Source organism: Littorina saxatilis, linkage group LG10 (genome assembly GCF_037325665.1).
Source record: "Littorina saxatilis isolate snail1 linkage group LG10, US_GU_Lsax_2.0, whole genome shotgun sequence".
In the NCBI taxonomy this organism is placed as follows: domain Eukaryota; kingdom Metazoa; phylum Mollusca; class Gastropoda; order Littorinimorpha; family Littorinidae; genus Littorina; species Littorina saxatilis.
This window is the reverse complement of record NC_090254.1, coordinates 5,171,710-5,191,709: the sequence shown is the minus strand read 5'-3', so window position 1 is coordinate 5,191,709 and position 20,000 is coordinate 5,171,710. Positions and strand designations below refer to the sequence as shown.

Below are 20,000 nucleotides of genomic sequence, written 5' to 3'. Positions count from 1 at the left end.
CACTGCCATCAATACTTGCACACACAATTGATACCGTGTGTATCACTGCCATCAATACTTGCACACACAATTGATACCGTGTGTATCACTGCCATCAATACTTGCACACACAATTGATACCGTGTGTATCACTGCCATCAATACTTGCACACACAATTGATACCGTGTGTATCACTGCCATCAATACTTGCACACACAATTGATACCGTGTGTATCACTGCCATCAATACTATACACACACAATTGATACCGTGTGTATCACTGCCATCAATACTTGCACACACAATTGATACCGTGTGTATCACTGCCATCAATACTTGCACACACAATTGATACCGTGTGTATCACTGCCATCAATACTTACACACACAATTGATACCGTGTGTATCACTGCCATCAATACTTGCACACACAATTGATACCGTGTGTATCACTGCCATCAATACTTGCACACACAATTGATACCGTGTGTATCACTGCCATCAATACTTGCACACACAATTGATACCGTGTGTATCACTGCCATCAATACTTGCACACACAATTGATACCGTGTGTATCACTGCCATCAATACTTACACACACAATTGATACCGTGTGTATCACTGCCATCAATACTTGCACACACAATTGATACCGTGTGTATCACTGCCATCAATACTTACACACACAATTGATACCGTGTGTATCACTGCCGTCAATACTTGCACACACAATTGATACCGTGTGTATCACTGCCATCAATACTTGCACACACAATTGATACCGTGTGTATCACTGCCATCAATACTTACACACACAATTGATACCGTGTGTATCACTGCCATCAATACTTGCACACACAATTGATACCGTGTGTATCACTGCCATCAATACTTACACACACAATTGATACCGTGTGTATCACTGCCATCAATACTTACACACACAATTGATACCGTGTGTATCACTGCCATCAATACTTGCACACACAATTGATACCGTGTGTATCAATGCCATCAATACTTACACACACAATTGATACCGTGTGTATCACTGCCATCAATACTATACACACACAATTGATACCGTGTGTATCACTGCCATCAATACTTGCACACACAATTGATACCGTGTGTATCACTGCCATCAATACTTGCACACACAATTGATACCGTGTGTATCACTGCCATCAATACTTACACACACAATTGATACCGTGTGTATCACTGCCATCAATACTTGCACACACAATTGATACCGTGTGTATCACTGCCATCAATACTTGCACACACAATTTATACCGTGTGTATCATTGCCATCAATACTTGCACACACAATTGATACCGTGTGTATCACTGCCATCAATACTTACACACAGAATTGATACCGTGTGTATCACTGCCATCAATACTTACACACACAATTGATACCGTGTGTATCACTGCCATCTATACTTGCACACACAATTGATACCGTGTGTATCAATGCCATCCATACTTGCACACACAATTGATACCGTGTGTATCACTGCCATCAATACTTGCACACACAATTGATACCGTGTGTATCACTGCCATCAATACTTGCACACACAATTGATACCGTGTGTATCACTGCCATCAATACTTACACACACAATTGATACCGTGTGTATCACTGCCATCAATACTTGCACACACAATTGATACCGTGTGTATCACTGCCATCAATACTATACACACACAATTGATACCGTGTGTATCACTGCCATCAATACTTGCACACACAATTGATACCGTGTGTATCACTGCCATCAATACTTGCACACACAATTGATACCGTGTGTATCACTGCCATCAATACTTACACACACAATTGATACCGTGTGTATCACTGCCATCAATACTTGCACACACAATTGATACCGTGTGTATCACTGCCATCAATACTTACACACACAATTGATACCGTGTGTATCACTGCCATCAATACTTACACACACAATTGATACCGTGTGTATCACTGCCATCAATACTTGCACACACAATTGATACCGTGTGTATCACTGCCATCAATACTTGCACACACAATTGATACCGTGTGTATCACTGCCATCAATACTTACACACACAATTGATACCGTGTGTATCACTGCCATCAATACTTGCACACACAATTGATACCGTGTGTATCACTGCCATCAATACTTGCACACACAATTGATACCGTGTGTATCACTGCCATCAATACTTACACACACAATTGATACCGTGTGTATCACTGCCATCAATACTTGCACACACAATTGATACCGTGTGTATCACTGCCATCAATACTTGCACACACAATTGATACCGTGTGTATCACTGCCATCAATACTTGCACACACAATTGATACCGTGTGTATCACTGCCATCAATACTTACACACAGAATTGATACCGTGTGTATCACTGCCATCAATACTTACACACACAATTGATACCGTGTGTATCACTGCCATCTATACTTGCACACACAATTGATACCGTGTGTATCAATGCCATCCATACTTGCACACACAATTGATACCGTGTGTATCACTGACATCAATACTTACACACACAATTGATACCGTGTGTATCACTGCCATCAATACTTACACACACAATTGATACCGTGTGTATCACTGCCATCAATACTTACACACACAATTGATACCGTGTGTATCACTGCCATCAATACTTACACACACAATTGATACCGTGTGTATCACTGCCATCAATACTTGCACACACAATTGATACCGTGTGTATCAATGCCATCAATACTTGCACACACAATTGATACCGTGTGTATCACTGCCATCAATACTTGCATTGCGATGGTACCTGCTGAGATCCTCTCACGCAGAACTGTTGTCCAAGTAGAGGCTGTCCTTATCCTTATAACTCAGCCCGAAGTTTAACGAAAATTCAGTACCAAAGCTTCGTGCAGAGAGCATGGCGAAGTAGACGTATCCCGATTAATATTAGGTTAAACCATCCAAGCAAAACGTTATACCTCCGTCGCCCACCTGGCCGACACAATTGGTACCGTGTGTATTGCAGTCATAAGTAGGTCAGTGGTACCTGTCAGGGCTTGATCTAGGGGGGGGGGGAGGGGGGGAGAGGGGCAAGTAGGAGGATCTGGGTCCCTGAAGCCCCTCTCCCTCACACGGCAAATTTAACTTCAATTTAATAATAATAATGCATAATATTTATAAAGCGCGGGTATCCGGGGTTTAAACCCTGCTCAGAGAGAAGTCTAGAATTCCCCTCTCAAATACTAATATTAACAGCAGGGGGGGGGGGGGGGGGGGCAAGACCCAATACCCCTGTCTCCCTCTCATACACTAGGTCCAGCCTTGCCTTGCCATGCCCCGTACACGTGAGACCCTCCGATGCAAACCTTTTGTCAAATAACAATTAATAATGCAAGCCCAATGTCTTTTCCTTGCTTAAATGTGTTTCTTGAAACCTTTTTGATGTTCTTCAACAATGCCATCGTCTTCCCCGATAAAAAGAACAGGTTAGAGTCATGCGATCTTACGACTATCACGCACATTTACACACACAAATATCAAGACAATGACGTCATCATACCTGCACATAGAGGACGTCATCAGCCACGTGACATTTGAGGAGATAATCGAGAGGCCACTTGATGCAGTCATACATCCACTGCAGCTGACCGGAAGCTTCGTAAGCGTCCTTGAACTCCAGTAGACCCCAGGTCAACACCAGAGTGGAGTATGCCATTGGGTAGTTGAATTTAATGTGGTCACCCGCTGTGAGTTAACGGCAAAAGAGAAGATTTGAATTTAATGTGGTCACCCGCTGTAAGTAAACGGCAACAGAGAAGATTTGAATTTAATGTGGTCACCCGCTGTAAGTTAACGGCAAAAGAGAAGATTTGAATTTAATGTGGTCAACTGTTGTACCTAAACGCAAAAGAGAAGATTTGATTTTAATGTGGTCACTCGCTGTAAGTTAACGGCAAAAGAGAAGATTTGACTTTCCTTTTTATCCACCAGCTTAACGTAAACATCCGGGAGGAGTTTTGAAATTTAATGTGGTCTCCCGCTGGAAATAAAAGACAAAAAGAGAAGTTTTGCCAACTGGACCCAAATATCCTGGATCTGGCTGATCATCATGTTATGACTCTGTTTTTGCGAAACTAATCTTTTACGTTTTGTTCTGTCTAGATTGAAGAGAATGTCGAGACTATTTAAAGTCAATACATAAAGACGTCTTATTGTGTTATCACTGGAAAACGAATTTCTTTCTCGATTTGTGCTTTAACCCGCAAAAAATCCTCCATTCCCAGATTTATGCTTACACGATATTTCAACGCATCACTCGTAAAACCAAGAGCAATCTGTATTGAGATTTTATCGTGACGACACAAACCCCCCCAAAAACCCACAGTTTTGCTATACCAGAAAAATGTGAATAGCAGGTATGTCATTACGAATACCTTGACTGCCATGCAGTAGTAATTCAAACAATTAATTCAGCGCAAATTCTCCTTATTAACCAACCTGATGAATTAGCCTGGTTTCTGGTAATACGGGGTTATAGGTTCAAACATAGGATTAGACCGGTCATAGTTTGCACGATGGCTCGCATCAGAAGGAAGATATCTTCAAAACAATGCAATCTTTTACGTTTCGCGCTTACTCTTCTTACACATGCTATATTGAAGTCGTATATCGCGCGCGTATCTCCAGACTCGGACTCAAGGCGCAGGGATCTATTTATGCCGTGTGAGATGGAATTTTTTACACAATACATCACGCATTCACATCGACCAGCAGACCGCAGCCATTTCGGCGCTCCTACTTTTCACGGCCTATTATTCCAAGTCACACGGGTATTTTGGTGGACTTTTTTTTTTTATCTATGCCTATACAATTTTGCCAATCGTGGGATCTTTAACGTGCACACCCCAATGTAGTGTACACGAAGGGACCTCGGTTTTTCGTCTCATCCGAAAGACTAGCACTTGAACCCACCACCTAGGTTAGGAAGGGGGGGGGGGGGGAAATTGCTAACGCCCTGACCCAGGGTCGAACTAGCAACCTCTCGCTTTCGAGTGCAAGTGCGTTACCACTCGGCCACCCAGCCCTATGCATTGCAGTCTTTTTGTCGAAATTACTGATGAGTCCAAATCTGGAAGGGATACAACTCTGGTCTGTACACAAAGTATGAGAGTAACTTGCCTTGAGACCTTCGCGCCGATGGTTCTGTTGTACAAGTTAGATTTCAATTCAGAAAACAGCCCCTTTGTTCCTCAGATTCTAAATAGTGCTCTGCATGAATGAATTAAGATGAATACAAGCTGATCTTGTCCAACTGACCGTCATACCAGCCCCCAGTGAGGTCCTCCCCGTTGGTCCCCTTGTCGCCCAGGGCGGAGTCTCCTCTCCAGGGAATCCTGTTGTTGGCGGGCAGTTTGCCTGACCGCTGGGCCTCGTAGAACATGATGGACTTCATCAGCACGTCGTCATAGTTATACTTGGACCCCGCCTCTGAACAGACACACAAAGAACACTCTATGCACAGCACAATGGTAGCAACAATGAAGCTATTTGTGGTCTAATTAAGGCTAAGGCTAGGCGTGTACCCGCAGAAATAAAACAAACAGACGAATTGAGCGTCAAATTCACAGAAATCAAATAAACAAACAATCACACTACAACAACAACAATACACAAAAACTTGTAGAAGAGACTTCAATGTGGACGTCACTCCCGTGTTTCTGTCTTTATTGCTGCACCTTGGTTACATTTATCATACGTAGGCTATTCTGAGAGTGTATAACATGTCTGGTGTCAGTCGCGAGGTTTTCGTTAAGTACATTCTATTCTAAAGTATTCCTTGAACAAAAATTGCACTAAACACAGTTTTCTATCTCTATTCTTCCGAAAGATACACATTAATTTTGTAATTATTGTCTTACGTCATATTGTACTAGATCCATGAAGTTTGTTTTTTTAAACGTTCGTATTTTATGTTTGTATAACCACACAAAGTCCTCCAGCGTCAGTTGTATAGTTCTAAGTTCGCCCATATATTTTACTAGACAGGTTTAATTCTCAATATTTGAAATAAAACGACAAGATTGGTAGGTAATTGGAACGTTTGTTCCTGACAAAGCAAAACGTTACATTTACAAATAAATTAAAATAAATTAAAACAAAAGTATTTATTATTTTGTCAATAATAAACGGTCCAATTACCTACCTTTCTTGTGTTTTTTATTCTGAATTTTAAAAGGTTAGCAGTCTATCTGTTCTTGGATTTGTTCTCATGAGCTCACTATTGGGCAGGCTGTCGATGTGACCGGTACGATCCACCCCAAGGTTGACAAAGACTGCCTGGCCAGTCAGCTTGCCGTCGCCAGGACTGCCACGGGTACCATAGAAGCGCAGGCTGAACGTGCCCTTGGGAACGTAGGCGCGTTCAGGCTTGTCCACCATGACCCAGTTCAGGTTGTCCGGAGTGTGCGAGACTTCTTGGCCATCGCTGATCTGAGGGCATCGTAAAATGGAGGAACCAAAGTAAGAAACAAAAATATACACACACAAAAAGAACCAAAAAAAAGAAAAGCAGGTTGTCTGGAGTGTGTGAGACTTATTGGCCCTCGCTAATCTGAGGGTATCGTGAAATGGAGGCAACAAAGTAAATTTCATATTCTGCATTGGTTTTTATTTTTTTGAATATTTTTGTTGTCTTACTCAGAGACCCGTGATATCACATCTCACCCCAACCACAGACGACGTACTATATACCCTCTCCCCTTTCCATGCACTTAATTACTGCTCCAGCCCCACCACCATCACACGACCCTACACTCTTTCTATCTCTCTTCGTTTCACGTTTCAAACACTCACACACACACTCTCACACACACTCACACACACACACACACACACACACACACACACACACACACACACACACACACACACACATACACATACACACACACTCACACACACACATACACATACACACCCACCCACACACAAACAACACACACACACCCACACACACACCCACACACACACACACACACAAACAACACAGTATCTCACGTCCATCTTGATGACCGGGCTGCTGAAAGTCATGTTGACCATCCAACCGATGGCGTCCTCTGTCAGCTGGAAGTTCCACGCGCCCTGGAACCGTTCACCCCAGTCGTTCATCACAGTCAGGGTGGTCGCCACTCCGTCCCCCATTGGGGTTTTCACTGCATGACAAGAAGAAATAGGTTTGAATAAGATAGAATGAAGGCCCAAAACAAAGAGACTGCTAACGTTCACAAATTCAAAATAAAAAACCAAGAAAGGTTAGCCGTTCTTCAGAGTGAAGGTGGTTGCCACTCCATCCGTCACTGAAGTCTTCACTGCATACCAAGAAGAGATAAGTTTGACTGAGATTGGATGCGATATGTGGTGAATGGCTTGAGCTAGGGAAAGGATAAATATAGTGTCAGGCCTTCTGGAACCGACCTTCTCACCCCCTTCCACTTTCCCAGTCGTTCATCGCAGTCAAAGTCTCCCACTCCCACAATCTTCATTGCAAGATGAGATAAGAGAAAATAAGATGAGACGAGACGAGGTGATATATGATTAGATAAATGATATGCGATTAGAAAAAATATATTAGACTGCATTTCGACCCAATGGTCTTTATAGTGAACAAATATATGTAAATAATTATGCAACAAATACATAAACGACTTCGCTGAATGTGCATTGAATATGTGCGTTGGATATCACGTAAGCACACTTGTTTTGGGGGGTTGTTTTTATTTTGCAAAAGTAATCAAGCTCGTTATAAACAGGCTAAGCACATGGCATTTTATGAGGACTGCCCGGAAAAAAGACCGCAAGGAGGAAAAGGGTCAAAGCTGGAACACCTAATCGGCCGCCTTTGCAGTAACGCTTTAAGGAGAGACCTATAAAACAAATCCGATATAGAAAAACTACATCCAAATCAAAATCAAGAACAAAAGACTGGAAAGGTTGCTTATCAGCACGATTAATTTCAGACAAAAACATTGTCATCATTTTCACGAGTTTTCATTCACAAGCACCTGGGAAATAAATATCATGTTCCCCAGGCAATAAATCCCCGGTTACCATAGTTGCAGGAAGCAGGTTATACATGGATAATCAAAAGCAAACCCAATAGAAACGCTCGGGGATTCTTCGGCTCTTTTCATTTGTGTTTCCCCAGACCTAAACAGACGACACGACACTGCTTTGCAAAGTTCCAAAAACGAACTGGCAAACTGGCAAAAGTAAACAAAAAACAAAACTACTTCATGAAAGGTCATACATTCATCAAAAACAAATGAAACCTAGCGATATGTTTTGTCTTCTTACAGAGTCATGGAGTGCGTGTATCTGTGTTTCGATACACAGACGTTCGGAGAAACACGAACGTCAAGTTCAAGTAAAACGACCCCTGACACACACATTTTGACCCGTGCACAAGACGTTGTATCGATAAACGAAGCGCAAATAAGAAACAATAATAAAAGCAAAAAAATGGCAACAAGATATGCAATCATCTAACAAAGCCGAGCAAGCAGAATGACAGGTCTAATGAAAAACAAAGAGGTACTGAGTCGGAAACAAGATCGCGATTCTTTCCTTCGCTGCACGACGCAAATCTTCTGTGACCTTTGACCAAACGTAGCTTCCACATTCAATCACTTAGCTTAATATTTACAACAGAAATCCGAGGGGGTGGAATACCGAGATGAACCTACAGAACTGTGCATCCTCAAACCTGACATATTCATCCCAACATTTAATGAACTCAAAAACACAGAAAGTTGCTTTCACACGCCAGCTTTGATTGCCAGTGGTTATCAAACCGGGACTCGTGTGGTTATCAGCACGGAACCCGTGTTTCAAAGCATGGCTCCCTGGGTTGATTGTGCACTTGTTTTCTCACTACCAAAATGATGACAAAAACGATGTTTGGTGGTTTGTTGACAGACCAGCTTTTTTGTCGGTCCTCGGGGGGCATATCGACTTTTGTTTCATATTTATTGACCGCGGCCTTCGGCCTTGAATATGAAACAAAAAACGATATGCTCCCCCTCGGACCGACAAAAAAGCTAGTCTGTCAACAACCCATCAAACATCTTATAATATTTGTGTCTATGATTATACATTGCAATAAATATAGTTTTTGAGAGACACGTACAATGTTAAGTATTCAGATACACAACGTACCTGGAACTGGTATGGTACCAGCCGGCGTAGTACCTTGTGCACCGGTACCTGTAAAGGAGAATTGTATACAGTGTTGGTTTGCATTGTGTGGGATACATGACCTATTCAAGAGACGTGTGTGTGTGTGTGTGTGTGTGTGTGTGTGTGTGCGTGCGTGTGTGTGTGTGTGTGTCTGTGTGTGTGTGTGTGTGTGTGTGTGTGTGTGTGTGTGTGTGAGAGAGAGAGAGAGAGAGAGATAGAGAGAGAGACAGAGAGACACAGAGAGAGAGAGAGAGACAGAGAGAGAGAGACAGAGAGAGAGACAGAGAGACAGAGAGAGAGACAGAGACAGAGAGAGAGACAGAGAGGGACAGAGAGAGAGAGAGAGAGAGAGAGAGAGAGAGAGAGAGAGAGAGAGAGAGAGAGAGAGAGAGAGAGAGAGAGAGAGAGAGAGAGAGAGAGAGAGGCTGGAGTAGTAACGTACCTGGAACAGGTGTGGTACCAGCCGGCGTAGTGCCTTGTGCACCGGTACCTGTGAAGGAGAATTATAGACAGTATTGATTTGCATCGTGTGGTATAAATACCTTTATCTTAAGACGAACAACCTAAATGTATTCTACAGAGCAATTACTTCTCTGTTTAGTCATGAGCTTTAAGAAATTTTAATATTCAATACAAGCATTCTTTAGTTGTTTAAGATACAGAATTTGTATTTTATGGTGTTGGGTTTCTTTTTACATTTAGTCAAGTTTTGACTAAATGTTTTAACGTAGAGGGGGAATCGAGACGAGGGTCGTGGTGTATGTGCGTGTATGTGTGTGTGTGTGTGTGTGTGTGTGTGTGTGTGTGTGTGTCTGTGTGTGTGTGTAGAGCGATTCAGACTAAACTACTGGACTGATCTTTATGAAATTTGACATGAGAGTTTCTGGGTATGATATCCTCAGATTGTTTTTTTCATTTTTTTGATAAATGTCTTTGATGACGTCATATCCGGCTTTTCGTGAAAGTTGAGGCGGCACTGTCACGCCCTCATTTTTCAACCAAATTGGTTGAATTTTGGTCGGGTAATGTTCGACGAAGCCCGGACTTCGGTATTGCATTTCAGCGTGGTGGCTTAAAAATTAATTAATGACTTTGGTCATTACAAATCTGAAAATTGTAAAAAAAAATTTTTTTTTATAAAACGATCCAAATTTACGTTTATCTTATTTTCCATCATTTGCTGATTCCAAAAACATATAAATATGTTATATTCGGATTAAAAACAAGCTCTGAAAATTAAATATATAAACATTATTATCAAAATTAAATTTTCCAAATCAATTTAAAAACACTTTCATCTTATTCCTTGTCGGTTCCTGATTCCAAAAACATATAGATATGATATGTTTGGATTAAAAACACGCTCAGAAAGTTAAAACGAAGAGAGGTACAGAAAAGCGTTCTATCCTTCCCAGCGCAACTACTACCCCGCTCTTCTTGTCAATTTCACTGCCTATGCCGTGAGCGGTGGACTGACGATGCTACGAGTATACGGTCTTGCTGCGTTGCATTGCGTTCAGTTTCATTCTGTGAGTTCGACAGCTACTTGACTAAATGTTGTATTTTCGCCTTACGCGACTTGTTGTTTTGTTGTTGTTGCTTTAAAAAAAAAGAAAGAAGAAAGGTAAGTTGTAGGAACGTTGTCATTGACAACAATACGTTACAATCACTAATATATCGACCCAACGGTCTTTTAAGTGAACAGACAAACTTAAAAGAACTTTGGCTTTGGGTCGATATATTTGTGATTGTAACGTATTTTTTGTCAATAACAACGTTCCAACAACTTACCTTTTTTATTTTTTTTATTCTGAATTTTGGAACGTTGGCAGTCTCTTTGTTGTTGGAGTTGGCTTCTTTCTTTTTGTGTGTGTTTGTTCTTGATCGCTGATTGTGTTTGGTGCATGTGAATTAGCCTCAACACTCACCACCTGTGGCGGGGGGAGAGTGGGTGGTGTGGTTGCCAGGTGTTCCCTCAAAGTAGCCCGTCACCACAGGCTGAATGTCACCAGTACCTTACACAACACAACACAACGCACGTATTTGATCTAAGAAACAAAGGGAAGTAAGCGCATTAAATAATAATAATAATAATAATGGACATTTGCTATAGCGCATAATCATGTATATGCTCAATGCGCTTTACAATAACTAGAATTAACATAACTAATGATAAAACCATACACAATGAACAGGACCCACAATCTACATAACATAGCATACTCAGCATACTCCATGCAAGCAAACACAAAAGCTTAACACACTCTAAGCACGCAAGACCAAGCAAACAGGGTAAAGACAAAACAAAGTCATACAAGCAAAACCATACAAGCAAAATTAATACCGAACTCCATGCAAACAATACTCAAAACTCAAAAAACATGACAAAGCAACGGAATGAGAAAAAGCCATATATATACATACAAATTCAACTTAATTTAACTTTAATTAATGCGTACGACACGTGCAACAAGTAGCGCTCTACGCCTATCACTTGAATCAGACTAATTTAAAACATGACACGAAACTGCATCGCAGTATTTCATATCTTTTCTGTTCATTTGTTTGGCCCACGAAAATAACTTGATCAACATAGGTGGGGTAGAAAGTGTTAACTGACACTTATGACAACGCTGCAATGTCTAAGCCCCCCCTCCCCCCCCCCCACACCCGGCAAAGTGTCTAAACTGCCACTAGAAAGGGCTCAGAGTGTGTAACTCGTTCCTCTCACACGCCATTAGAATCTCTTCTGGACTAAACGCCAAGCAGATGTAACAGTAAACATTGTCCACACTATCCTTGTTAGATGTTAGCCTAACCCATTTACTTTACCAACAAACAGAACAACACTCACGCAATGCTCATTAGTTTCAAAGGATTTTATTTGACTAATTTACGCTACGGCTTACCATGTCCTTGAAACTCAACGCACAGTTGATCGCCAGAATGTTCGTCCCCGTTCCACTGTTTGTTGCCCAGCACGAACTCCGTGTTGTCCGCACTCTGCTCCACGACATCCGCCGTCCACGCCTAGAACATTGTCACGATGATTGCATATGTGACAGGGAGACTACTGTGTCAACATTCACAGCAGGCTCTGCAGTTGTCGGCCTTGAATAGCGCGAGCTATTTATAGTCGACTCATGTGAATTGTAGAGTTTGGGAGCAGAGGCTACAGCTCCACGAGCGTTCAGACACAGAATATGCCTCTAGACATGCATGCATAGGACCTTAGACTGCCGAGGCTGTGGCATCTAAGGCTCTTTACAACCAAACCGCCTCCAGACATGCATAGGACCTTAGACTGCCGAGGCTGTGGCATCTAAGGCTCTTTACAACCAAACCGCCTCCAGACATGCATAGGACCTTAGACTGCCGAGGCTGTGGCATCTAGGGCTCTTTACAACCAAACCGCCTCCAGACAAACCACCAGACGGCAAGGCACTTGCCCCTGGTACTGTAACACTACTTATTCCCCCCTCTGCTTCTTTACCTCTGTAAACTTGTAGAGCTAGTTATTTTTCGATAATGACCCAGCAACCAAACAAATAACGAGCCAGCAACAGCCTGAATCCTCGATAGGGCAATGGGTTGAGAAGCTGTTCTGTTTTGGTACTACTTTTGCGACTGAAAAGTTCAAAACGCTCTATACGTACGAAATATACATCTCTGGAGCAAACAATACAAACATACCGCATTTAAATTAACAACTACAGGCCTGAACACATGAATCTCCATATAAAATCCATGAGTTCGGTTGTTTTCTGAATATAGATCTATCTGCTGTGCACACACCGTTCATCACAAGCAAATTCCCAAGGCAAGTAACTCATACTCTTGCCGACAAGAGTAGTTCCCCTTCTTTTAACGCAGTTTCTTCGACAACACTGACTCAGAGACTATAGTCTCTGACTGACTGCAATCCGACGGTCAGTTTTCAACAATATTTCATTTTATAAACAGATCACACGCAACCAAATGCACACATCTCATCAATTTAAACAACATAAAGCGGTTTCATACACTATTTTCCCCAAAAAACTGAACTTCATACAGTAATTAACGTTGGAACACGGGTGCAAAAGTTCGTCTGCTAGTCCCATTTGACGAAAGAACATTATCTTTAGCGATACTAAAACATAAACAGAACACACAATATCTGCCTTTACCGCCACAGCAGAATAACAGCTTATCTGTGTACTTGATTTTAGTCTAAAACAGGGAAACTGACAAGAAGTGTTAACAGAATGGAATGATTTGCACGGAACTATACAACCGCGCATTAATCGATCGCCTGCGCAGGTTGACTGGTTGAGTGATTCGGATTCGATCAAACTTTCGCACAAAAACTCCTGTTTTCTTTGAATAACTGAAGAAAGGGGGAATAAAGAGGTTACACACCTCGTCTCAGTGATTATTAAAAATAATGGTCTCAGTTCGCGGTCATGAAAAAGCTCGCTGAAGCTCGCATTTTTCATGATCCGCGAACTTCGACCATTATTTTTAATAATCACTGAGACTCGGCATGTAACCTCTACACCTCCATTCAAGTGAAAAGAGACCCACAACGACAGCGCTGACTGCCAGCACTGACACATAGAGATCCAGCTGAATCTCCAAACTAACCCCATGACTCTCCTTGAAACCACCTCCGGCTCGGGTGCTGCGTTGACCAGGAGCTAGAGCGCGACAACCATCCCTCCCTTGGGGGGTGGCCTTTTTTTCTTCTTTTTACATTTAGTCAAGTTTTGACTAAATGTTTTAACATAGAGGGGGAATCGAGACGAGGGTCGTGGTGTATGTGTGTCTGTGTGTCTGTCTGTGTGTGTGTGTAGAGCGATTCAGAGTAAACTACTGGACCGATCTTTATGAAATTTTACAAAAGAGTTTCTGGGTATGATATCCCCAGACGTTTATTTCATTTTTTTGATAAATGTCTTTGATGACGTCATCTCCGGCTTTTTGTAAAAGTTGAGGCGGCACTGTCACTCCCTCATTTTTCAATCAAATTGATTGAAATTTTGGCCAAGCAATCTTCGACAAAGGCCGGACTTCGGTATTGCATTTCAGCTTGTTGGCTTAAAAATTAATTTATGACTTTGGTCATTACAAATCTGAAAATTGTAATTACATTTTTTTTATATAAAACGATCCAAATTTACGTTCATCTTATTTGTAATTATTTCCTGATTCTAAAAACATATAAATATGTTATATTCGGATTAAAAACAAGCTCTGAAAATTAAAAATAGAAAAACTATGATCAAAATTACATTTCCGAAATCGATAAAAACAATTTCATCGTATTCCTTGTCGGTCCCTGATTCCAAAAACATATAGATATGATATGTTTGGATTAAAAACACGCCCAGAAAGTTAAAACGAAGAGAGGTACAGAAAAGCGTGCTATTTTCACACGCTTTCCTTCTTTGCCACTACTAAAGCAAACGTGTGCAAGATTGTATGTTACACGCTTTTGGAGCATGGTAAGAACGGATTCAAACTCAAAATCGTCCCTCCAAAAGCCAAAAAATTAACACACGACTTTTATTTCTCCTGCTGTTATCGTTTCTTCTCTTTACACATTCTTCAACACTCAGAATACTGAAAACGGCATCCCAGACGACAGTACTGTTTCCTTACGCGAATTTAGCTGCCCTTGGAAAGTGGCTAGCTCAAGAGGCCTCTTAGTTTGAAACCATAAGGAGAGAGTTCTGAACATAGATTTATTTTACATACGTGAGAGAGACACCCGTGAGATAATAATCGTTCAAATCACACGTGTGTATCTTGTAAATGAGGTCATGTCAAGCAAGTCTGGCAGGGACCTGTTTTTCCACTGCTTATGATGCCAAAGTCTTCCACACTCGATTAGCTGACGTCTAACTCAGCCTGACGGCTTCGTTAGACAATCAACGTAATCTCGTGTGGAAGAAAACGTCTGCCAGTGTCACACGACCAAGTCGGAATAGCAGGTAATACAGCACAGCGAAACCACTACCGCGCTAAACAGGCTCGTCAGTTTCACTGCGTTTTGCACGAGCGGCGGACTACGGTCATTGTGAAAAAAATGCAGTGCGTTCAGTTTCATTCTGTGAGTTCCACAGCTTAACTAAATGTAGTAATTTCGCCTTACGCGACTTGTTTTTTCTCCATCTTAAGTCGGGGTCAAACCCGGGAACATGCCCCTAATGGTTTTACCGTGAGGGCGTTAAACATTACTAATCATCAATTGTAGAGTTCTGTCTGTGATAGAGTCTGGCTGCTGCGTCTCATTGCATGTTCTTGTTTTTTTTTGCGTAACCATAACATTTGTTATAGGGATAAGAAATTAGCTTTAAAATTCTCAATCCTGATTGATTGGACTTCGCCTCCAAAGATGATTGTTGTGTTCCGACACGCGGATACGCGTTATGCAGTTATGCAGCGGAGAGTCCATTCGAATTTGTTCAATCCCTTCTAAAGGGGGACCAGAAGTCACGTTGAAAACCAGTATTATTATTAGGTCTCTCTCAATACGATTAATTGTATCCCGATATGAAAAAGGGTTGAGCAGTCATGTTACAAAAAACCAGCATTAGTTTGGTCTCTCTTGGTCTCTCTTGGTCTCTCTTGGTCTCTCTTGGTCTCTCTTGGGGTAATGTTGCCTAACTAAACATTTAAAAGGCATTTGTTTCTTTTCAAATTCATCCTAAAACTAATGTTCCAAGTACAATTTGCACTGTTACAAAACGAATCTGAAGGATAATTTTTGTTTCTACAAGTATAATTCGGTTGTGAAGGGATTTGTTTAAAGTTGGTGTTTTTTGAGACAATTAACTTCAAGCCTTAACTTTCTTTACTTGAAGATTGCATTCCTTACTTTTTTGACTCATGCCAACATTCTATGATGACTTCAAGTCGATTATTTGACTTGAGCCTTTATCAAATTCCTATTTTTTTCTCCCAGCGCCCTTAGAGATCAGAAGGATTGAAATGAACAAGTGACTTGAATTCATCCTCTCTGTTGTTGCTGTTGGGTTTGGGTTTATTTCGTGTTACTTGGAGATTTTTGTAAGTTGTGAATGTTTTCTCACCTCCAGTGTAGTAATGGGCTGGTCGAAGACGAGACGGATTTTCCAGCTGTGCATTTCTTTGTCCACGGGGAGACAAGCCTTGCCCTGAAAGCCTCCCTGCCAGTGCTGAGTGATAGGCACACTTACGTCCCCTGCTATCAGCACCGCACACAGCGCCAAACACGCGCTGCCAAGCATCCTGAACATGCAGACACGCACAAACAAACACACACACACACACACACACACACACACACATACTCACACACATACACACGCCCACACATGCGCGAACACGCACACACACACACACACTCACAAACGCACACACACACACACACACACACACACACACAAACACACACACACACACACACACACACACACACACACACACACCATGGACATGTAAGGAAGAGTTAAGTAAGCTGGGAGTATATGGTTAAATTGTTCAAGGTGCAAACTATAAAAGGGGGGAGGGGGGTGACGAAAGGGGTGGTCATGAAGGGAATAAGACAGAGAAGATTACGAAGAATAAGTAACACACAGTAAATAAATCGATGTCTCAGAAATTCAACAACAACAACAATGACAACAGTTACTACTACAACAAAAAATTGTTTCCGTGAAATGTACAACTAACAGATGACAGCATCAACTACATCAACACCAACACCAACACCAACAACAACAACAACAACAACAACAACAACAACAACAACAACAACAACAACAACAACGATAAGACCACCACAAATAAAAACCACCACACCACCACCACCACCACCAACAATAACAACAATAATCACAACAACCAAAGCCAACTGTGTTAATATAGCCTAAAGCCCTACAGTATGGATAACACAATGTAAACATGTCACATACAAGTATTTTAGTGTTACTAGCACATCAACTGACTTGGTGTCTCGATTACAAAAGCAGAACAAAGTAAGAAATAAAGCTGACATTAAACTGAGACAAAAACTTACATTTTAAATTGCGGTTTCCGCACCCTCTAAATCACACACGGCTCAATCTCCCACAGCTTCCAAGGCTACTGAAAACCTTCGTAAATTTGCCAGATAAGTTTGAATGATATACTTAGTCTTGTTCTGAAAACTTGAATTTGGATGTTACTTCAAGGTAAGAATCTAGTACCTAAGAGATAAGAATGTCGTTCGACAAAAACAGAACTATGAATTTTGCCCCGCCCAAACTTGCAAGAAGAGCTATGGTCGAAGTCACCATGAATTATTAATCTTTCTGCACCATGAGATTTATGAGATAAAACTTTTTTTTTTTTTACGGACATGAGTTTGAAAAGGCGTATCAATCCCCTTCAAAAGTCTAAAAGAGATACACATAGAGATTAGGGGAGGTAACAAAGTTGGCAGAGCACTACACTTGGGGCCCCCACTCCCATCTTCCCTGCCCCTCCCCCACCTACCCCCCCCCTCCCTACCCTCCCCCCTAACAAAAGTAAGTATTCAGGGGAGACAACCTACCGGCAGTGCGTTAAACTGTTGCATATGATGTTGTCTCCCTTGTCCCAGTCATCGTTTATTTGCTATTGACCGTACACCGTGTCTAATAAGGCCAAAAAAAAATAGGTCTGTTTACGGTAACATATGCCAAAAAAATAGGGTCGGTAGGTCGGGATTTTTTATTTTTTCATTTTTTTATTCTTTCCAAAAAAAACCATATTTTTACGTTATTTTGCCAAAAAAACACGATTTTTTAAAAAATTTTTTCCAAATGCCAAAAAAAAGTCTAGGGTCGCGCGAAAAAACTAGGGTCGGTCGGGTTACCGTAAACAGACCTATTTTTTTTTGGCCTAAGTACTTCTAGCTACCGGGGATTTAAAAGCACTGCAGATTCATGTAACACACTAGACGGGAAGATGCATGTCACAGTTTTTCTGCAATAGCGCTTTCCTTAACGTTGTTTTGGGTATCTTAGAAAAGAATAGTCGACCCCGAAAACTTTCCAATCGAAGCTGTTCGTAGCAGACGGACTTTTGATCGGCTGTGGTCTCACACTTTCACATATATCTTTCAATATTGCTATTTCATATGTAACGTGGATTTCCATTGGTCAATTGGGCAAAACTGGGCTCATTGTAAAAGTGATATCGACGACATTTCCGTCGATATCAGTTTTGATATCGACGACCTCTTTATTGCTTCCCCACTTCAAAAACAAAAACACCTACATTTAAAAACAAACAAATATATATGAAAATGTAATGATCCCAGAATTTAGTTGAGCAAGTGACAAAAGACATTTTGAAATACTGAAAAGTACAAGAAAAGAGTGAACAAAAAGAAATAATAATCAGAGGGAGGGATATGGAACAGCCAAAACTGAGACGAATACTTTTGTAATTTCTTTACAGTAAATACAAAATGTCCAGAGAATTAGCAATATATCTAACATTAACTGACTGTGTGATAATATCTTCTGCTATTGGTCTGTTTCGACAGTGATATCAAAATCTCGACCTCCAGTCTCGATTTTGATATCACTGTCTGAACAGACCATAGCAGAAGATATCACACAGTCCGTCAATATTGGGTAATATAATTCCTTATTCGACAAGTTGTCGGTCAGACAGCCGTACCTCATATAATTGTGTTTCCACTACCACACTCATAAATTTGCTTTGTAGTGTACGTATTAGTGAAGGACAGTCGAAAATGTTCGAACCGAGAGAGGAAAATGGCGGCCGGCCGGACATGTGCTAAAGGTCCGACCACTCGCAGACGGATCTCTTAGGTCGAGACTCACACACTTTCACAAATATCTTTCGATAGAATTCGTCATTCAACAAGTTGTCGGACAGACAGTTGTATGTCACGGTTATCTACACATGCGCTCAGCTCTTATTGTTAATTTGCATCGGATTAAAGAACTATAGACCAGAAAAGTTTCGAATCGAAGGATGTTTCGCTCTGGCCAGTGTAACAGTCGCGCGCATGCGCTTTGAGCCCCCACAGTCACGAGGCACATGAAAATTAGTAATTAACGCGTGAAAATTACTAATTTTTAGTTTTGGCACTAATAGGCCGTCAGGAAGCGAGCCAAAACTGAAAATTAGACGTTAACACGTGAAAATTAGTTATTAACACGTGAAAATTAGTAATTAACACGTAAAAATTAGTAATTTTCACGTCATAATTGTAATTTTCTCGTGAAAATGAGTAACTTTCACGGGTTAATTACTAATTTTTAGTTTTTGCTCTAGTAAGCCGTCATAGCTGGCACTATAAGATGTTTGATGGGTTGTTGACAGACCAGTTTTTTTGTCGGTCCGAGGGGGAGCATATCGTCTTATTGACCAAGGCCGAAGGCCGCGGTCAATAAATATGAAGCAAAAGTCGATATGCCCCCCGAGGACCGACAAAAAAGCTGGTCTGTCAACAAACCACCAAACATCGTTTTTTTCATCATTTTGGTAGTGAGAAAATAAGTGCACAATCAACCCAGGGAGCCATGCTTTGAAACACGGGTTCCGTGCTGATAACCACACGAGTCCCGGTTTGATAACCACTGGCAATCAACGATAGCCGTGGAGCGAGGATTATCAGAATGAGCTGGCGTGTGAAAGCAACTTTCTGTGTTTTTGAGTTCATTAAATGTTGGGATGAATGTGTCAGGTTTGAGGATGCACAGTTCTGTAGGTTCATC

At 41.3% G+C, this 20,000-nt stretch overlaps 1 protein-coding gene across 1 annotated transcript in view; it reads right to left on the bottom strand.

The window, feature by feature from the left end:
- LOC138978000 (uncharacterized) overlaps positions 1-17,423 on the bottom strand; it is a 24,046-nt gene extending 6,623 nt beyond the window's left edge. The window contains exons 1-10 of the mRNA XM_070350610.1: positions 17,303-17,423; positions 16,335-16,512; positions 12,168-12,288; positions 11,187-11,273; positions 9,701-9,748; positions 9,238-9,285; positions 7,081-7,235; positions 6,303-6,513; positions 5,341-5,511; positions 3,584-3,768 (exon numbers count right to left, since the gene is read on the bottom strand). Coding sequence (XP_070206711.1) covers positions 3,584-3,768; positions 5,341-5,511; positions 6,303-6,513; positions 7,081-7,235; positions 9,238-9,285; positions 9,701-9,748; positions 11,187-11,273; positions 12,168-12,288; positions 16,335-16,512; positions 17,303-17,304 — 1,206 coding nt within the window. The 5' untranslated portion in view covers positions 17,305-17,423. The remainder of the gene's footprint in view (positions 1-3,583; positions 3,769-5,340; positions 5,512-6,302; positions 6,514-7,080; positions 7,236-9,237; positions 9,286-9,700; positions 9,749-11,186; positions 11,274-12,167; positions 12,289-16,334; positions 16,513-17,302) is intronic.
- Between the last annotated feature and the right edge of the window lie 2,577 nt (positions 17,424-20,000).